Source organism: Haliaeetus albicilla, chromosome 9 (assembly GCF_947461875.1).
Source record: "Haliaeetus albicilla chromosome 9, bHalAlb1.1, whole genome shotgun sequence".
Classification (NCBI taxonomy): Eukaryota; Metazoa; Chordata; class Aves; order Accipitriformes; family Accipitridae; genus Haliaeetus; species Haliaeetus albicilla.
This window is the reverse complement of record NC_091491.1, coordinates 41703628-41724473: the sequence shown is the minus strand read 5'-3', so window position 1 is coordinate 41724473 and position 20846 is coordinate 41703628. Positions and strand designations below refer to the sequence as shown.

At 49.8% G+C, this 20846-nt stretch overlaps 1 protein-coding gene across 4 annotated transcripts in view; it reads left to right on the top strand.

Moving 5' to 3' along the window:
* SCHIP1 (schwannomin interacting protein 1) overlaps window positions 1-20044 on the top strand; it is a 182114-nt gene extending 162070 nt beyond the window's left edge. For 3 of the 4 annotated variants that reach the window (XM_069792846.1, XM_069792847.1, XM_069792850.1), the window contains 6 exons: window positions 11918-12036; window positions 14818-14935; window positions 15584-15781; window positions 16332-16455; window positions 17927-18020; window positions 19401-20044. In XM_069792846.1, the coding sequence (XP_069648947.1) occupies window positions 11918-12036; window positions 14818-14935; window positions 15584-15781; window positions 16332-16455; window positions 17927-18020; window positions 19401-19452 (705 nt within the window). In that variant the 3' untranslated portion in view covers window positions 19453-20044. Of the gene's footprint in view, window positions 1-5773; window positions 6122-11917; window positions 12037-14817; window positions 14936-15583; window positions 15782-16331; window positions 16456-17926; window positions 18021-19400 lie in introns of those variants that run through there. The other variant, XM_069792848.1, reaches the window with a different exon arrangement.
* Window positions 20045-20846: the final 802 nt, after the last annotated feature.

Sequence of the window (20846 nt, the reverse complement as noted above, 5' to 3'; positions counted from 1 at the left end):
GCCAGCCAGCTGCGGGTTTTTGTGCTTTTGGGAGTCGGCGATGTAAATTTGAGGAGAGAATAAATGGGAGGATTTTTTTTTTTTTTTTTTCTCTGCGCTTTCCAGATTTATCGAAGCGTGAGGGCTGACCCGCAAGATAATTATTTTCAGACGCAGTCTTGTTGTGGTTCGTTCTGCTAAATAAGCCGCGCAAGAGCGGGTGATGGGTTGGGGGGTCGGCTTTGCCCTCTCTGAGCATCCATCAGGGTCGCCCCCGTTCCCGGGGGGGCCGTGGGGCCTGGCAGCACCGCTGACAGCCGTGTCAGGATTCTCGTAGCGGGGCGAGCGAGAGCTTGGGGTGGGTTGTTATTGCGGCTTCGTTTCCCTCTGAAGAGAGGGTGGGTGCCGGTGGGTGCACCTGCGTGGGATAACGGCACATTTAGGGCTCGACGGTCCAGGCGGATCGTTAAATGCACGAGCGCCTGTCCGTCCGCTACGGCGGTGCCGAGAAACGCGTTTGCGTACGTGCGGTGGAGCGTGTTTTGCAAAATACCCAACAGGCGTTCCCGGCGGCCGAGCTGGACCCTCGGGAGACGGGGCCTTGCCCAGGACAGCTGCTCTTCCTCGTTTTCCCCCACCGCCGCGTTTAATTCAAACTTCAACCTGTGTTTTAGGACAAAAGATCTCCTATTGCAAAATATATCAGGAAGGGAAAAGATGCCAACGCGTGTGTATGTACAGAGAGAGAGAAGAGTTGAAAAGATTTTTCGCTGAATGCTTTCAATCTAGCAAATGCTTCTGGAAATGAATTTCCATTTTTAGCTCCTTTGCAAGAAAAAAAAAAAAAATCCCGGTTTTTCTTCAGCCTCTGTTTTAGGGGATCCGATTTTTCTGCAGCTCCGAGCCTGTTGCTCTCTGCTGCCTTAATAAATGGTGCCATTGTTTCTGCGCAGCGGATGTTTTCCCGGCGTACTCGTAGGAACGCAAGGGTTAAAGGTTGCGCATTGTTTCCCGGGTGGAAGCTGGTCCGTGGCGGTGGGCGAGCGATGCCGAGCCGCGGCTGCGGCGCAGGCCTGGCCAGCATCCCTGCATGTTAATGCGCTGGGGCTTGCTGCGACGGCAGCGCTGCTGCCTTTTATCTGCTTTCATCTGCTTGCTTGTTTATGAATTGGTTCCTCTCCTCCAAACCAAGAAATAGTAGAGTGAGAACAGCCAGAAAGCATGCACGTCGTAGAAAGAAGTCCAGAGAAGTGGTTTTTCAAATGAAATCTGTTTCAAAACCTTCCTACGACACCGCAAAGATTAGGAGCAACCCCAGCCCCCTCCCAAACCCATTAACCTAAAGGCCAAGTTTTAATTCTTTTGTGGCTGGCAATCCCGGGGGTCGGATCAGCCTGGAAGCCAGCAATGATCGGATTTTGGTGGCTGCCCGGAGTGCCCCGGGGGGAGGAGGGTGACAGTGTGTAACTCTGCTCTTCTCCCTCCTCGCACCCCTTTTTTCGAAGCTACTAAATAAACTAAAAATAAACCAAATAGAGGAACAAGCCAACGCACGGGGAAAACTTGAAAACGTGTTTGTTTTGGAGAATTTCAGCAGAAAAGCTCTGACATGACCACGTCAGGGCTGGGACATAAGCTGCGCGGCAGGGAGGGTGCTGGGGACGGGGCGCAGCGCAGGCGGGTGCCGAGGAAGAGGAGGGTATTTCTGTCATATGTCGTGCCTTGCCTTGAAAGTCCTGTTTCGCACCATAAATGAGCTGTCCCTGCTGCTCTCGGAAATGCAGGTGGCCGTAGGTGCTCCACGGGTTTTGGATGTGGCTAAATCAGGTTCATCGCTTTGAATTTAGGGCAGGTTCTCCATGGTCGGGAGGTCCCAGCATCTGACGTCTTTCCCGTGGCCGCATCCTGGAGTCACGCAGGCTGCTGCCGCTTTCGTGCCGTGTATTTTTCCCTTAGTTATTTCTCTTTTCCTATTTTATACCGATTTATTTTCCCATGCCAAACGTTTTATTTAGGGCTCCGTATTTCCCCTACAGTTTGACAAGGAAAATGTCAGCTCGCGCACACTGGGTAATGCTTTGTGAGGTCCTGAGCTCGCACAGAATGAAAGGCCAGCGTGCAAATCCAGGCCTTAACACAGAAATAAAGGTTTTATTCCAACGTGCGTATTAGCAGTGCTTTACTGAAAGCCTTAGCCAGTGTTTCAGTTTGCTCTGTAAATGCCTATTTTCAGCGTTGCCCGACAGGTCCGCCTTTGCATGGAGCAAAACGGGACTCTCGGGGCTGTTGCCGGCTTCGTCTGTGTTTCTTTGCCACTGCCGTACGAGTGGGTAATACGTCTAGATTGACATCATCTCCTTGGGTTGATTTCTAATGTGCTTTTAAAGGCAGAGGAACCCCCCCGGCACCCCGTGCCCCTGCCTCAGGCAGGAGTCTCCAAACAGGCAGTTGCCCGTGGGAACCGGGTTTGGCTCCGTGCGCTGGCATCAGTCACGGTCTGAGCTATCTGCTGGCGGGAGAGTCGCTCTGGAGATGTTACCGGGCTTTACACGTGCAAAGAAAATTAAAAAGAAAAAAAAAAAAAAATCTGATGTGAAAACCGAGATTTTTATTTGCTTAGAAGTCATCTCTTAGGCAGGTCGGGGCGTGGGGACCTGGTCCGGGTGCGCGCATCGGGCTTGACTCTCTGCGGCTCTCGCGATGCCAGGTTTGTGCGTGTTTCTTGAGAGGGGTCTCTTAGAAAGACCCCTGTAGCGGGGAGGTGCTGGTGTTAATTTTGGCACGGGGAGGTTGCTGGTGTCCCTGCGGGGCTGGACCAGGCAAGGCTGGCCGGCACCCACCACTCCCAGGGTCTCACCAAGCACCGCACCATAAACGTCGGGCCATGAAAGTCACAAGCTTAAAATATGAAATGCTCATTAAATTTTTTTTTTTAATTAGGTTTATTTTGTTTGGTATCTTTAGGGTTTTTTAGGCTTTTGTGGCGTGTAGAAATACCAGACTGTCATCAGCTTTTTCATTAAAGTGAATACAAATTATCATGGCAGAATATAACCCCAAAAGACAGGCCCTGGAGAAAAAACCTCAAACGCCACGAAGCCCACCGCAGAGCGCTGGCAGAGCTGCCGGCCTGGCCTCTCGCCCGTGGCTGCCGCGCTGGAGGGGATGCTACATCGTGGTACGGCAGAGGAACCTCAAGTTCGTGTGGCCGAGCGCGCTGACCCTGCATCCCAAACCAGTTACAATAAAATAAAATAAAGCCTGTGTTATAGAGAGCTGAGGCTGAAGGCCTTCTTGTTTAGACAGAGATGGGGAAAAAAAAAAAGCTCTGGGAAGTGGGTGGAAAGCACTTGGTGTGCTAAAGCTCAGGGAAGCATCATCAGAGAGAGGGAGGGCACGGTCCACCTCATCCCGAAATTTGCAGGGACTGGTTGTGAGTGCCTTGTACCGGCTGCTCTGCACTGGAAGGACGCTGTGCTGTGAAGGGACTCTTCAGAAGAGATTTATTCCGACCTTTACAATAAAAGGGACATTTTGTGCAATAGTTCTGGCAACTGGAGATTTCTATGAATCTGGAAGTCACCTCGATGCCCTGGCCTGAGCGCCCCGTGGCCGTGAACACTGGTTTGGCAGGGAGGGTGCTTGGAGTGCTTTCGTTGAACTTCGCTGGGAATTTAGGGTTTTTATCTGCTAACTTGGTAGCTGGCGGTGTGTGGGAGCTGATCCCCAACAGAAAGCTGGGGAGAGGTGGTTTCCTCCCCGAAACAGCACTGAGGGGCTTTTTCATCGACTCAAGCAAGCGTTACCTATGCACAGCAGAGTTAAATTTAGCTGCTTGCTTTTCCGTAAGCAATCAGCGCGTGTTTCAAGCCCATAAAACTGGATGTGTCCTATTTCCTCGCCTCGCTTAAGGACGACTCGAGTGCCACCGTCCCCGGCCCGTGCGTTCCCCGCGGCGCTGGGTCCGTGGCCGTCTGCTCCTGCAGCAGGGACACCCCGGCTGACCTGCTCCAGATACGCCTGTTCTGAATTTTCCCTTCACGCTATAAAAAGAAAAAAGCAGGCTGAGGTGGCCGTGGCCGCCTCTCCCCCGTGCCGGCGGAGCACCGGAGGGACAGTTTCAGGTGTTGGCAGGGTGGTCCGGCGCAGGCAGCGGTGCTGCCCGTCTGCCTGCCGTGGCCTTTTGCATCAGGTGGGGAAGGGGCTGAACACCAAAGGGTTTGGTCCCTGCGCCGAGACAACCACAAAATTCATTTCCCTTGTGGTTTCGGTAGCCGGAGTTTAAACTTGGCCTTTTCTTTGCTGGTGGGGAGATGCTCCTCCCAGCTCCATCCCGGCTCGGAGGGCAGGGCAGAGGTGAGCTGGCCTGAAACCTGGGATGGGGGATAAAACCTTTTAAAAAAATACACGGGGACATCCCCCCTCTGATGGACGAGGGCAGGGTGATGCGGGGACTTGTCCCGAATTGGGGCGGTGGGGAGGGAAGCCCGTGGCAAATCGCAGGCTCAGCCCCCAGCCCGGTGCTCCTGGCCACCACATCCTTCCTGTCGGGCTATGGGATTTGTGGGTTTTTTTCAGATTTATTGTGTCAGGATCCATCCCCACGGCCAGGAGAGGAAGTTAATTTAGCAACAGCAGGAAAGGACACAATGAGTCAGTGGTAGAGGGGAACTAAAAATAATGAAATATCCAGAGAACCACTTTGTTTCATTTGGGAATTATAGTTACAAAGCAGCATCCTGGGACAAGAATGGAATTAAACAATCCTGTTTATTATTACTGGTTTTGCCTGAAACTTCAGAGTAGAGTAACGCCATGATGCATAATTTGTATGTTGTCAGAGACAGTAATCTGACTAGAATATGCATTTTAGGTGAAATGATGTCAGCATGACTTGGATACATCATTTAAAGATGTAAACTTTGTAGGGCTATTAAAATTACTTATCTAGCGTGCTGCATAGTTGTGTTGCACCAGAAATCAGTGCTTTTGCTGCTGGTGTGCCACGTTTTGAGGATCACTGCGAAATTGTGGCATAAATTCCAATCTTTCTAAGGATTCCCTATAGAAATGCCTGCCCCGAGCACGCGATCTCTGCCTCACCCGCAGCTGATCCAGAGCAAACGTTGCACACCGTGATGGGTGCGTCACAGGTGGGATCTCGGCAAGGACTGAGCAGGATTTGTGCGGGGTCGGGGAGCAGTGGCCGTGCCTGGGAAGCCTGGATCTCCGAGCAGGACTGCTGGAGCTCTAAGTGGTGCAGGTTTGGGGGCTGCCGAGCCCACGGAGCCCCCCCATGGGAGCCGGGGCTGGGGTGCTCAGCCACCCCTGAGCAGGGACCAGGCGGTGCGGGGGTCCCCAGGCTCTGCCAGCCCACAAGACGGGTGGCAGGTTAAGGCTGGATGCCGTTTTGAGCTCTTGGTTAATTCCTGGAAACTTTTTTTTTTTGCACCTTAAAAAGCTGGTTTAGCCAAGAAATAGCTCCCTGGGGTCCTTTCAGTGAAAACAAAACTTTGTCTCTAGTTAATATTGCTGTGACTGCCCATCCTCCAGGACCGCGCCGGCCGCGGGCAGCTCCTCCATCCGCCAGGATTTCGTTAAGATAAACTTCCACGGTGAAAACCCCGGGAGAAAGCCCCTTCCTCCTGCCCCCTCCAGCCGTGACTACGCCACCGGGCTTGGATTTTGACATCAGACACCGGGTTTTTTTCCTGCCCTTGTGTAGCTGGCGAGGGCTCGGGGCTATTTTTATCCGGCGCTGGCAGTGGCTGGAGGAGGACGCGACTTCCCTGGCCCGTGCAGCCTTCGCCTCCCTCTCATCAGCCGGCCGAGGCTCCGACGCCGCCGTTGACTTTATTAGGGAAAAGCAAGGTGCTCCGGAGCGGCCGGGAAGCGAGAGGGGCCGGGGAAGCATCCCTGGACGGTGGACGGTGGGCTGCCGCAGGTCTTGGCTCTTGGGGGGCCGGCGTCCGATCCCACGGTGCCGATTGAAGAGCGGAGGAAGGATTGAGATGCCCCGGCGGGAACGTCGCGCCCGCCACGTGAGGACCTGGGAGCGAAGGAGATGAGTCGGGAGGGTGATGGCATGGGTGACGTCATCAGGAAAGCAGCCGTGCCGGCCGGGGAGGGGAGTTATAAAAAGGTAAGGGACTAAAAGGAGCCTTTTGTCTGCCCACAGTCGCCTTCTCGGCTGGAGGGGGACCCGCCGAATCGCTGCCCGAGACCCTCCCAGGGTGCTGGGTTTGGGGTGCCGGAGCAGGGAAGCGCTCGGCGGTGTTTAATGCACAGGCACAGGGCAGCAAACCTTCCTCCCTCTGCGTTTCCATATCACTTTACGATAAAGAAAACGCGAAGAGATGTTTCCAAACGCGTTCTCATACCTCGAGACCCCTGGGTTTTAAGGCAATTTGCCATGTGGCTTGAGATACGCAAGTTTGACTTGGGTATGCGTTTACTAGCAAATCTGCCATGAAGAAAAAGGAGATAAAAACAAATATTCTGTGGCTACAATTTCTGCTTGTAAATCCAAGAATAGCCCCTGTACTTTACAGAGATAAAATAAGGTGCTGCCTATGGGTCTGCAACTTTAAATATAGTAATTGTCCATGGCTGGTAATGACAGACCCTGGCAAAAATAGCCTCGGTGGCCCGGCTGTGTCCCGGCGCTGTGCACCCTGTTTGGCACCGATGGATGGATGCTCCGGGCATCCAGCCTCCGCCGGCCTCGCTGCTTTTTAACCCCTTGCATTGCAGTGGCACTGCCTGGTTGGGACAGGGCTCTGCCAAAGTGTTGCTGGCACCCATTAATCTGTAATTCCCTGTGTAATTAGACTCTTCCCTCTCCAAACAGGCAGAGCCTTAGCAAAGCATGCCTGGTATTCGGTCCAGGTTTGGTACCGATCGGCACAACTCCAGAAGTGCCGTCCCCAGCTGTTATTAGGAGTTGGCTGCTCTACCCAAGGTGGGGGGTCTCAGAGCACGACGAGGAGCCTGGCAAATCACTGCTACACCTCAACGCCAAATAAATCTTCCATGTGCAATTTTATGTGCTATTTCGGGTGATATCTGTCATGAGTAAAGGCTGCTAGTACAGGTGCCTGCATGCTAAATAGCATGGTGAAAAGAATAGTCTGGCTACTACTTCATAAATGACAGAAATCACACAGTATGGAGTTTGCTCGGTTTCCCAGAAAACTGCAGAAATCTTGTGCCCACTGTTGTGGGGGTCCGCTCTCCATCCTGCATCGGGTGGGTCAGGGACGGCCCCCGGCATCAGCGGTACCTCCGTGTGCCCCCAGGGATGGGGTCGTGTGGGAAGAAGGCATTTATTGGATAAATTCAGGCTCTTGACCAAAAATGGGGGGTTTTTGGTGTCGAGGTGCCGCAGCGTGTCGGGGACGGGCTGGGTGCCGGCACGTGTTGGGAGGCGGGTGGTGAAGAGCACAAACGGTTCTGTATAATCTGCAAACACCAGCGAGGTGATTGCAATAGATTTATAACCAGCAATAATTACAGCGGGCGCCGGGGCTGCGGAAATGGTGTGCTGAGTCCGCTGTGGGGAAAGGCTGAACCTCTCCTGGCAATTTGCCTTTGCTGAAACGGTTGTGTAAAGCATTTTACATGTAGGCAGTCACGGCCATAATCTGACATAGTGTTTTTATTTGTGTACTTAAACAAAGGTAGATACTGACCTTCCGAATTGGAAGGTCAATGGTAAGAAGGAAAACATCCGCCCAAAACTGTTTTGCCTTAAAAATAAAAAGCAGCCTTTTGTTTAAAATAATGGCCTGGACCAGACTTCAGCTCTACACCAGACCCCTCTTTCGGAAATACATACATTTTTTTATTCAGTGTCAAAATACATGTTTGAATAACATGGGTTTATGTTCTTCTTGCTAGTACCTTTGCATTTTGAGTATTTGATCCATTATTTTTTATATACCAAGTAAGTATATTTGATAGCCAAAAAACCACTTGCAATTTTCCTTCTCAATTTATAGTTTTCAATACCCGGCTCAGGATGTATATAGCAGCTGTTGGGTAATTTATCTAAAGCCTGAGGTCCAGTTCCCTTAGGTATATTCTATTCCTTAGTAACTGTTCCCTATTTTATAATAACAAATAGGACTCTTGATTTCTTTATGGTCATTAGCCTGTGTCTGGTTTATAAAATGGGATATTCTGAGCTCAGTCCTGGGAGCCGTGTTATTTAGTATCCTCAGTAATGACCTGGTGGAGAAAACAAATTGCACATTGATTAAATGTACAGATGGCAAACTGGGAGCAGTTGCGTCTCAGTGGGAAATGGAGCAAAATTAAAAAAGATGTGGAGAGACAGCCCCATCTGAAAGGGGTAAATATGTGAAAGTGTGCCTGTGTTTATGAGTATTTTAATGCAAAGACGACTAGTTTTCAGCACACACTAGAGTAGGTAGGTATGCTGCTGAGGGAGGGAGCGGTCTCAGCTGGCGTGGAGGCTGGGATGTGCTGTCCCGGCTGGGCAGGAGGAGGTGGAAATGTGCTTTGGGTTCCTGATTTCATAGAATGGTTTGGGTTGGAAGGGACCTTAAAGATAAACCTAGTTGCAACCCCCCTGCCATGGGCAGGGACACCTTCCACTAGACCAGGTTGCTCAAAGCCCCATCCAACCTGGCCTGGAACGCTTCCAGGGATGGGGCAGCCACAACTCCTCTGGGCAACCTGTCCCAGTGCCTCACCACCCTCACTGTGAAGAACTTCTTCCTTATGTCCAATCTAAATTTACCCTCTTTCAGTTTTAAACTGTTGCTCCTTGTCCTGTCACTACAGGCCCTTGTAAAAAGTCTCTCTCCATCTTTCTTATAAGCCCCCTTTATATAACCGCTATAAGGTTTCCCCAGAGCCTTCTCTCCTCCAGGCTGAACAACCCCAACTCTCTCAGCCTGTCCTCATAGGAGAGGTGCTCCAGCCCTCTCATCATCTTCATGGCCCTCCTCTGGACCTGCTCCAACAGGTCCATGTCCTTCTGATGCTGGAGGCCCCAGAGCTGGATGCAGGACCGCCGGTGGGGTCTCACGAGAGCGGAGTAGAGGGGCAGAATCCCCTCCCTCGACCTGCTGGTCGCGCTTGTTTTAATGCAGTCCAGAATGCGATTGGCTTTCTGGGCTGCGAGCGCACATTGCTGGCTCATACTCGGTTTTTCATGCATTAATACCCCAAGTCCTTCTCCTCAGGGCTGCTCTCAATCCACTCATTGCCCAGCGTGTATTTGTGCTTGGGGTTGCCCCGACCCACGTGCAGGACCTTGCACTTGGCCTTGTTGAACTTCATGAGGTTGGCACGTGCCCACCTTTCAAGCCTGTCCAGGTCCCTCTGGATGACATCCCTTCCCTCCAGCGTGTCGACCGCACCACACAGCTTGGTGTTGTCAGCAAACTTGCTGAGGGTGCGCTCGATCCCACCGTCCATGTCAGCAACAAAGATGTTAAACAGTGCCGGTCCCAGTACCGACCCCTGAGGAACGCCGCTCGTCACTGGTCTCTACTTGGATTTCAAGCTGTTGACCACAACTCCTTGAGTGCGACCATCCAGCCAATTCCTTATCCACCGGGAATTCCTTATCCACCGAGTGGTCCACCCATCAAATCCATGTCTTTCCAATTTAGAGGCAAGGATGTCGTGCAGGACAGCATCAAATGCTTTGCACAAGTCTGGGTAGATGACGTCTGTCGCTCTCCCCTTCTCCACCAGTGCTGTAACCCCGTTGTAGAAGGCCACCAGATTTGTCAGGCACAATTCGCCCTTGGTGAAGCTATGTTGGCTGTCACCGATCACCTCCTTATTTTCCATCTGCCTTAGCATAGTTTCCAGGAGGATCCGCTCCATGATCTTTGCTGGGCACAGAGGTGAGAATGACCGGCCTGTAGTTCCCCGGGTCTCCCTTTTTTCCCTTTTTAAAAACAAGGGTTATGTTTCCCCTTTTCCAGTCAGTGGGAACTTCCCTGGACTGCCACGACTTCTCAAATATGAGGGATAGTGGCTTAGCCACTTCATCCGCCAGTTCCCTCAGGACCCGCGGATGCATCTCATCAGGTCCCATGGACTTGTGCACCTTCAGGTGCCTTAGGTGGTCTTGAACCTGATCTTCTTGTACCCTGGGTGGTTCTTCATTCTCCCAGTCCCTGCCTTTACCTTCTGCAACTTGGGCAGCATGGCTGGAGCACTTGCCAGTAAAGACTGAGGCACAAAAGTCATTGAGAACGTCAGCCTTCTCCATGTCCTGGGTAACCAGGTCTCCCGTTTCCTTGGGCCCACATTTTCCCTAGTCTTCCTTTTATCACCGATGTACCTACGGAAACTTTTCTTATTGCCCTTGATGTCCCTGGCCAGATAATTCTATCAGGGCTTTGGCTTTCCTAACCTGATCCCTGGCTGCTCGGACAATTTCCCTGTATTCCTCCCAGGGTACCTGTCCTTGCTTCCACCTCTGTCGGCTTCCTTCTTCTGTCTGAGTTCGTCCAGGAGCTCCTTGTTCATCCACGCATTTCTGTCGGAACACAAGGAAAATCAGAAGTAGACGGGAAGATGTGGGAGAGGATCATCCCAGTTGGAAAAACGGGGAGGCTAGGTATCCGTGACTTCATGAAATATTGTGGTGCTGAGGGATGCAGCTGGCACTCACAGGGGAGACACCCACGTGCATCGTGCGACGGGCAGCATGAGGAAACGGCACAGGCAACCCTGTCTCTGCTTTCAGTCCATTAAAAAATATTTCTCATTCATTTTTACTTATTTTTTTCACTGTGCTGCCTTCACCACCTGGCTGGCTATTTTTTCTTCTAAATCTAACTGCCTCTGTGTGATCGAGGCATCGATTACTGAAACCTGAAAAAAACAAGGCAGAAAAACATAGCTGCGCAGTCTGGGTGGAACCTCGGAAACTGGGAGCTGAACCCAAAAACTTGATACCACTTGATGCCACGGGCGTTATTTTTAATACTTTAAATGAAAGGAGTTGGGTTACAAATGAAGTATGTATTTTGGTAAGGGATCGACTATATAATGGGCAGTGTGATAATGTAATGTATGTAGTCAGCACTGGAGCTGGAATTAAATTATTAGCTATTTTAAGTTAATAATTTGCATTTCACTTCCTTGTATCAAAAAAAGGTGCTTTATTTTTAGTGAGACAGGTGAAATATGGGAAGCACAGTTATATTAATTAACACCGTGGAAGCAGCCCATGCTTGCCTGCTATGTTTTCTTTTGTTGTGTATTCTTGATCGGGTATTATGTGTTATTTTAAAATGAAATGTTTGAGGGCTTCAAAATGTTCCTTCTATCAATAACTTGCCACCTTGTATGAATTTATTGTCAGCGTTGGCAGATAATCTGTTAGCGACAGACACCACGATAGTACTGGTACTAATTTTGAATCTAGAACTGTGATTTTCATTTATTGCACATTGATTCCACAGTCATCTCCATAATCATTGATGGGTGGTTAATTTCAAATCCCTTTGTAGTTTGCCATTATTCAAAAAAACATATCTACAAAACCACATTTTTAAAACTGTGTGCAATTTGATGGCAATGGTTAAAAATACATCTTTAAGCACATTGGCAGAAGGAGTGTGTGGTTTTGGAGGCTGCTCAGGGAAGTGGAAGATGCTAATGGTGCGAGTGTGGCCTCCGTGGCTGTATATGGATATAGATACAGATAGCGGTATATGCATTAGGTATCTACCAGATGTGTGTGTATATATAGGTACCCATCTATCAGTATGTGGAGAGAGAGAGACGCAGATGGGCTTCTCTGTTGGGATGGGCTATGTGGTCCGCCCAAGGGTGGGAGACAGCTTGGGCGATGCTGGGCATCATCAGCATCATCATCAGCTCTCCTGCGTGCACACCGGTGTGACCGGCGGCTTCATCCTTTCTTGTCGCCCTTCCCTTTCAGGCCCAGAAGAATGAGCGGGAGTCCATCAGGCAGAAGTTGGCTCTGGGCAGTTTCTTCGACGATGGCCCGGGACTTTACACCAGCTGCAGCAAGAGCGGCAAGCCGAGCCTCTCCTCCCGGTAAGCCAGGCGGCCTCGCGGCCCAAAACCTTGTTGGAGGCTGAAAAGTGGGAGATGCCTCCAGTGGGACATCCTGAGACCTGCCCTTCAGAGGATCCCTCAGTTTTGCTCGCAACCATATTCTTGAATTTTCCGTGTTTTAGAACAACGTCTTATGCTCCAAACGCAATAGTTGTATGTTACGTGGATAAGTGTAAATAATATGCTAAAATGTTAGTTTAAAACTGTGTAGAAGAGGTATTTGGATGCTCAGGGGACAAAGCAAATGAGTTTCCTGAGTTAGGTTTCCTTCAGGTTTTCATTTAGGATCTCTGTCCTGAACTGAGAATTGCCTTTGGACTTGGGCAGACCAAGAACGGTGGTGGAAGTATCGTGAATGCACAACTGGAGTTATGGTCAGGAAAATAGTTGATTAATTAGTTTTTTTCCCCAAGTTCTTTATGTTGAGTTGCAAAATACTGAGGATTTTAATGTCTGAGTGCCTGGTTTAAGGCCAGGCATGCATGTCCGAAGCAGGGCAGGGCTTGAGGACGGTCCCATGGTCCCACCAGTCCCGGGTCAGGCAGCATGGTGATGGTTGGTGAAAAACCACGAGTTTGTGAAAGCGTGTCTTCCTTCGGTGGCTCAGGAAGCGGCAGCCCGTTGGAAACAGATCTGACGCTGATAGCTAGCCCTGGTGACAGCAGGGCAGTGGAGAGCAATTAATCTCACCCACGGAAAGCAGCAGAGAATGAAAAAAATGACCTTTAACATGGCTCCTTGCTTCCCTGCCACGTCCACATGCTCCACGCAGGCTCTGCTCGCTGGACACGGCGCCGTCCCTGGGGCTGGCACGTTGCGTAGCATGGGTACCTCACTTATTCTGATTTTTAAAATCTCTACATCAAATCAACTCCAGAAAGGCTTGTTTATATTCAGCTGCTGGGGAGTAACCCATGGCACTTGGAAAGCACTGAACGCCTCCCACATTGGGAGTGAAGATCTACCTGTTGCCATGGTGTGGGAGAAGAAAAAAGTCTTAGAGAGGCATAAAGCCAGGAGGAATACTGTTATTACACCAGAGAGGTACAATTGTGAAATTAAACTGAACTGCAAGTCATTTGAAAGGGAAAACAGTTTTGCTCTGTGTAGTTACATCTAAACCAGGAGCCGCTATCTTGTAATTATAGCGCAGGTCTAATTAACGCTGCACGGCAGGGTTTGGCAGCTGTGCCATGAGAAATTACCAGCTGTACCTGAACGCTTTGGCGTTTCGATAATATTTATAGTCCAGGCAAAGCATTAGTACTGCACGCTGCCTGTTACAGGACCTACAGGAACCTTGGCAGGACCGTTGCTCTCGGGCTTGCATATGAAATAAAACAGAATAAATTGCTGGGTTTCAGGCGTTGGGGTCGTGCTCTCGAAAGGTGTATGATGCAATTTTAAGCCGAGCCAAAGGTGCATCCTGCACCCCAGCCTGGGTACCCATGTCTGTCCACCATGGCTTAAAATCTTGTGCAGAATTACAGGATGGAATCATAGAATGGTCTGGGTTGGAAGGGACCCGAGGTCATCTAGTCCAACCCCGGTGCCGTGAGCAGGGACATCTTCCACCGGCTCAGGTTGCTCAGAGCCCTGTCCGACCCGACCGGGAATGTTTGGGATGGGGCATCGACCACCAATCTGGGCAACCTGGGCCAGGGTTTCACCACTCTCATTGCAAAAAATTTCAATTATTAATGCTATCTATTCTACTAAAATAAATGGAAAACAAGAGGTTGCTGTCTGTGAGTACTAATATAAGCCCCCCGCATTGGGAATGGAGAATAACAGGCAGCAGAGCATGGGGGGAGGTTTGCCCCATCTTCAGCAGGCAGCGATGGAGTATGATGCACTGAGAAGGCTGATAGAGTTGACCCCAGAAATCTCTAGTTTCTGGGGTTAATTTTTAATGAGTTTGGAAGATGTGCAAAGCTTGAGCAGTTTCTGTAGGCGGCAAATGGGCCTGACCCTGGTGTCAGATGGATGAATTTTTCTGGAGAGCCCGGGCTGCGTGGGCTGGGCTGGTGGCTGTGGAGCTGCTCCACAGCGTGAGCATCAGCGGGGGCTTTCACAGACACCCTCTTCTCCAAAAAATCCATTCCCTTGTTTGCTCTTCGAGGCTGATCTGAGCAGAGGGAGCCGTGGGGTCCACAAACAGGCTTATTACCCTTCTGAATAAATAGTTTAAATCATGAACACATTATTTTATGTAATATAATAATATTATATATATGTTATATATAACATATTTTATATAGTTATATATTTACTATATTTTATATATACTTTACATATAGTATTTTATTTAATGTAATAATACAGACACCCATGATGACAAAAGCTCTGCAGCGTCTCGGTAATTCTGAAGTTCATCAATAGATGGTGGTAGAAGTATTGTTTTTACCGTGCCGCTGAGTTTCCAGTCCCACGTTGAACTGCTGCTCAGAAATGACAGCGCTGGGCAGCAGCAGGAGCTTGCCCGTGTTCTGCCACCGTGGGCTGGTGGTCCTGGCTCTGCTTTTGCGTGGGCGATGACCATCCTCTTGGAAAAAAAAGTGAAAATGGTTATATTTTCCTGAGGCCCGTACAAAATCAGGACAACAGCATCCTTTCAAAAGGCGAACGACTTGCTGCTGAGGACGCCGCGGCATCTTGCCCACGTAACCCATCGGCGCAGTGGGGAATGCCGCGGGTTGCCGGCAGCCATGCGCCGGTGCGAGGGGGCTGCCGCGTCACCCCTCCCTTTTCCCCCCGCAGATTACAAAGTGGGATGAACCTGCAGATTTGCTTCGTGAACGACAGCGGCAGCGACAAGGACAGCGATGCTGATGACAGCAAGACAGAAACCAGCCTGGACACGCCGTTGTCGCCCATGGTAGGTCTGGGAACCCATCCCGCAGGGGCTCTGGAGCGTGGAAACCGTAGGGCATCCTTAATGGAAGCTGATAAAGAGCTGATCCTATTAAAATAGCAACGCTAAACCCCAGAGCAGCATCTTCAGCCATCAATAAAAGAAACGCGAGATGCTGAGGGGCAGATAGCAAATTGCCCCTGGCTAGCACATTGCTGCTGTAGAGCAGATGCCTTCATGTGAAGGTGTTCCTTCTCCTCCCTTCCTCCCTTTCTTTTTGGCTCTGATAATTATCAGGGCAGTAACGGGTATGAAGTGGTATTAGGTCCCACCAGCTTTCTTCTCTCCTCTCCTCTCCTCTCCTCTCCTCTCCAAATATAACACCACAGCCCCAGATGTTTTCCTCCAGCTTAACCAGTCCGTCCCTTCAACACCTATTGATCTGGTTGGCTCCTCTTTCCATCTTAAGTGCTCAAGTTGCTATTAGTAGTCAAGGGGGCCTATCTGGGAATTACTCTGATTTTTAAAGATAATCTTGTGGATTAAAATAAAAAAAAAAATCTGTGCTCCTCATCATTTCTGTAGAAATGATCCCACTTGTAAGTGCACAAAACAACATTAAGCCAACAGCAACCACTCGGTGCCGTAACGGCTGCGTGTCTGCTTCCCTAGAGCAAGCAGAGCTCGTCCTACTCCGACAGAGACACGACGGAGGAAGAGTCAGAGTCCCTCGACGACATGGATTTCCTCACCAGGCAAAAGAAACTCCAAGCTGAAGCCAAAATGGCCTTGGCTATGGCGAAGCCCATGGCCAAAATGCAGGTTGAGGTGGAAAAGCAGAACAGGAAGAAATCGCCGGTAGCGGATCTTGTAAGTGGGGGCCGTGGGATGGCGCGTGGGGGTAACACCAGCCCTGTTGCTGTTTGCTTTTGCTTGTTGAGCCATGGACAGCAGCTGGCAGCTCTTGCTTGTGGTGCTTGTAGACACACAGCAGTGGAGATCGGGACCGGCCGTCAGGACTTGAAGGGTTGACATGGGTCGTTTTATCGGGGCGTTACGGGAGCGGGAGGGATGCAGGGAATGAGATGATGAAGAGTGAAGGTTGTTACTGCCTTGAGGCCGGCATGATGCTGCTCATCCTCTAAGTCATAGTCTGCTCATCCCATCCCATCCCAGAGCACTCCTGCCTTGGTACAACACGGCTCGCCATAGCCGTCCCTTTACATCAGTATATTGCTGATGGTGGTAGATCTGAAGACTTGGGTGAAACGTTGTGTAGGTGTTTCGGCTCAGTGTGGTAGTCCCGGGCGAGTCGTTGATGCATGCTTGTGAGAGGGGGTGCAAGCAATGTAAACTGCTGCTGTTCAGAAATACAAATAGTGGGAAGAAAACAGCAAAAAAATCGAAAATTTCTTTTCAGCTGCCACATATGCCTCATATAAGTGAATGCCTGATGAAGAGAAGTTTAAAACCCACTGATCTAAGAGACATGACTATCGGGCAGCTACAAGTGATAGTCAATGATCTCCACTCACAGATAGAAAGTAAGTGATACTTGTTTAATTATTCTTTGGTATGTCCCGTTTAATTAAGAACAGTTCTCCAGGATACACATAGAAATGTTGGTAAATGTAGGATAACACGAGTATATGGAAGAGGCACACAGCAGTAGTTGGAGATGGAGTTCTCTCCAGATTTGGCTCCTTTGGCTTTTTTCTTTCCTTTTTTCAGTTTCTCCTAAAGTGCTCGCTTGGCTCCATAAGAGAGGAGGGTTGTAGCATTGTGCCAGCACCTAACGCCCCACTTGAAACTCAAAACCTGGTCGGGTAAAAATAGTTTTGGGAAGTCTGCCTGTCCTGGAAGCACCTGCCATTCGTGGCTTTATGGCTATGTCTTCACGTGACGCTATGCCATGGCATCAAAACTATCCATCAGTGGAGAGAGCCTCCAGTTTAGCAAACGTCCCGGGGTAGATCCACTCTTGCAGGGCTTCAATGCATTTCATGGGTCCTTGCATTTGCCCACAGGGACAGTGCCCCACCACCTCATCTGTCTTTGCTGTCTCCAAAAGATCCAGGGGTTTTTTTCCCCCAGGGAATTGCCATCTTCCTATTAATGAATTAATTAACAATTTGGGGAGTAGACTTCTCTGGTGGCTGTAGGTCAAAAAAAAGGTTGGTTAGGAGCTACTGTGCTGCTCCTTCCCTACTCAATTGGTTAATTGGCATCCCTTCTGGAAGCAGCCCTGCTGAGGATGCAGAACTGCGCCGTTGAGTCATGATTTATTTTTTGCTGCAAAGGCAAAAAAATATGCTAATTAATTAGCGTCACTTTAGAAAGCACCCAAGTATGGGAACATGAGGTCATTTACACTGAGCTTGCTTCCCAAACTGAAGGGGCGTTAAGCCAGTAGAGCTGTAGTTAAGCAGTCTAAACACCAGCTCGGGCAGTGAGTGACGGCCAGGTACAGCCTTCAGGGGAGCCCGTGCCAGCAGGTTCATTTTTCACAGGGTCCTTTTTGTTTTTCTTCCCTGCTCTTTGACACAACCCCGAGCAAGAATCCAATGTCACGAACATCCCTCTTGAGCAGAGGGGCCAGCTTGGGCAGTAACGCCAAACCAGGACGGGTGGGCAGCGTGTTCTGCGTTGCCGCAGGGAATTAAAAAGTTAACCCTGAGGCTGGCTGGGCGAGCGGCTCGGCCGCTTTCCGCAGCCTGTTTCTTGCTCAGGGTTATTGCCCCCAGGCGAGCCCAAGCTGAACCAGCGGAACTCCAAGCCCTGAGAAATTCATCTTTATTTTTGCTGCTGCATTAAGCTATTTCAAGAGAGGAACTGCTTGCATGCAGCGGCAAGGGGGCTTACAGTTTATCCCAGAAAACGCGCATCCTTTGGGGAGGTCCATCCTGGTTCTCTGCACCAGCTTTTGTGTCACGAGGTGGGGAAGGATGACGTACGGGTCCCAAAGCGGGGTTCCCTGGGATGTCACAGACTCACCCCCTTTCTCCCCGGCGCCAGGCTTGAACGAGGAGCTGGTGCAGCTGCTGCTCATTCGGGACGAGCTGCACACGGAGCAGGACGCCATGCTGGTGGACATCGAGGACCTGACCAGGTGAAGGAGGCTCCTTGGGGTGTTTCTCTCTCCTCGCAGGTCCCAGCCTACCGTGTAGCAGTTTTCTTTTAGCAGAATTTCGGTACTAAAGCTTTTGCCATCAAAGGTAAGGGCAGAGCAGGATGCTGCTCTCTCCTCCAAACCAAGAAATCACGGCACTCAGGTTCTGGAGACTGTCAGCAGTTTTCAAGAGCTCCCCGAACGCAAGTGTTGGTGCATGCTCTTGAACTGGTGTTCCCCTTTCCGAGGCCTGAAACGAGCCTGGGAAGGGGTGATGCTGCAAACCCAAGGAAAATCCAAGCGGCTCCCGGTGTCACCCCACTCCTCTCGCTGGGGTAAGCGAGAGCCGGTCTGCCTCCACTGTCAGGAGGACTTGACCGACGGGAGAATTTCTGAGTCTCTTAAATATTAATGTTCAATAGCTGATAAAATGGAAAACCCTGCAGAATATAGGCAGGTTTCCTGAAGGACTCCATCTCCCGGGCAGCAAGGCTGAAGAGGCATTTTCCTTTGAGATTTCCTGCAGAAACATTAGGAAGCATCGAAAGCTTGGGGGAAAAAAGCAGCTGAAAAAGAAGGTGCGCTGGTTATTGTCAGCGCACTGCGACCACGGTTTCACGGCTGAAGCATTAAGCTTGCAAAAAATACGGCCTATATTTGTTTCTATTTTAAAACATCGTGGCGCTGCATAGCAGCTGGTTGAGATTTGACGGTGCTCTGCCTGGAAAAAGTTTCCGCCAGCTGGGGCGGCCAGTTCTCGTGCTGCCCAGGGGCTGGTGGCCGCGGGGACGAGCAGACAGGTTGTCACTTCGGAGTCTTGCGAGACACCGTCACTGCTTCCCTTAATGAAGAGCAAGCGATGAAAGGGGGGGGATTTGGGGTGGGGGCTGGAGCTGGGTCAGTAGGCAAATGCCAACGCCACCTCGCGTCTCTTTCTCCTGGGCTTTGGGAAACGCTTTGCTTCCTAGATGCAAGTAATGGCAGTTTAGTAAATGAAATTTATTTGGAAGCTGGTCAGGATGGTGGGGGCTGTGGTGTGGGGGGGGGGACACCGGCGCTCCCCGTCCCGCCGTTGTCTGGGGGTGAACGCGCCGGCCATCCCCGCAGGAGGGGAGAAAACGATCCCAGCTGACCCAAAACCCCTCCGGAGAAGGGTTTCCCTCCCCGTCCCCTCCCGCCGGGAAGGAGCCCGGGCAGAGACCGCACGTAACTTCGCTCGGTGCTTGGTTTTTTTTTTTCCCTCGGGAAAAACGTGATTTTTGGTTCGCTGCCAGAGCGGCGCGGATGCTGGCTGGGAGCGCGGCCCCGCGCGCGGTTCGGGTTTCCTCCTCCCCTCGGCACAGCAAATAACGCGGCTTCTTTCCTCTCCCCCCGCCCCAGACACGCCGAAAGTCAGCAGAAGCACATGGCAGAGAAGATGCCGGCAAAATGAACCCCGGAGCGCCGGGAGCAGAGCTGGAGCGAGACTTCATTTTGCTTCTGTGTGTGTCCAAGCGCTGATGTCCACGGTGGCGCACGAGAAAAACCAGTGTTAGTCATTGACCATGTCTGAAGCTTTATGTCCGGTGATTGGCCTCTGCTTCTTAATTTATTTTAATTTTTTTACTTGTGCCACTAAATATCAGGCATTTTAATAATATTATTACAAAAAATGTACAGTACTTATAACATTATAAATCATGGGTGAGAAGAGAGGGTAGTTTAACTTTATTTTTGTTTGTTTAGAGATTTTCAGTTGAATGATATTTTACCATTGACTACTTTTTTATTCTTCACTGTAGTTTTAAAATAAAGAAACTGTACTTGACGGTGCTATACAAGTCAAAAAAATACATGCCTGCCTCGTAGTGAAGTTGTAGCTTTCAGTAATATGTATATTTTAATCAGTTTTCAACATTTTGTGAATGTTGACTACCTGACATTCATTTTTAGATGTGCTATTAACATTCGGTTGGATTCAGAGAGTTACCTTGAAAGTTTTATGTATAAATATGTAAAATAAAAATTTAAAAAATTGTTTCATATGATACGTCTTTTTGTTGCCTAGTGGTTGACTTTGGTGATGCACCAGTAATGTATTCCTCGAACTAAATGTGCAATTCCGAGTTTGTCATCACCAGAAAGAGCCTTTTCTTTTTGCCGATCACATGAAACTATGGAGAGACGACAGGATTTTTGTAGAGTTATTTATTTGTAAGTTCATAATGTATGTATGACACGGACTTAAGAGATTCTTCTATAATAACATTCACTGGGCCCTAATAGTGTGACTATTGTTTAGAATCAGCAGGCACATACCGTAGATGGGGGGTTTTTTTATATTTTATTGTCCGGGCTAAATATTTAAATGACTCACCAATGTCAGAAATAAAAAAAAGTCTATGATGTTAAAAATCTAAGCAGCATATTAAATGTATTATATATGGTAATTACTCACCTCTCTGCCTTTGGGCTGCGCTCCCCGTTAGTAGCTGTGTTCATCAGCTGAGTGCTGGATGTGTCCTCCTCCGCGCGTACAGGAGGAGGGACACTGGGAGACTAATAAGTCTGTCTCCGTCCCTCATTTATTTGATTTAACGCTGAAGGAGCTCGGCCATCCCCTTCCTAAGGCTGCCTGGCTGTAGCCAGCAGCAAACACGCATGTGGGGCGCACCAGCTTCTTACCTTTTAATTCTTTTTTTCCTCGGGGGCAAATTCATCTTAGCGAAGAGTCTGGCTAATGACTTATTCAGGGTGTTTTCAGAAAAGCATGAGCTGCATTAAAATTTCATCCCCCGCCAAGAATGTATTTTATAAAATGACGGGTTTTTTCCCCTCTTTTTGCAG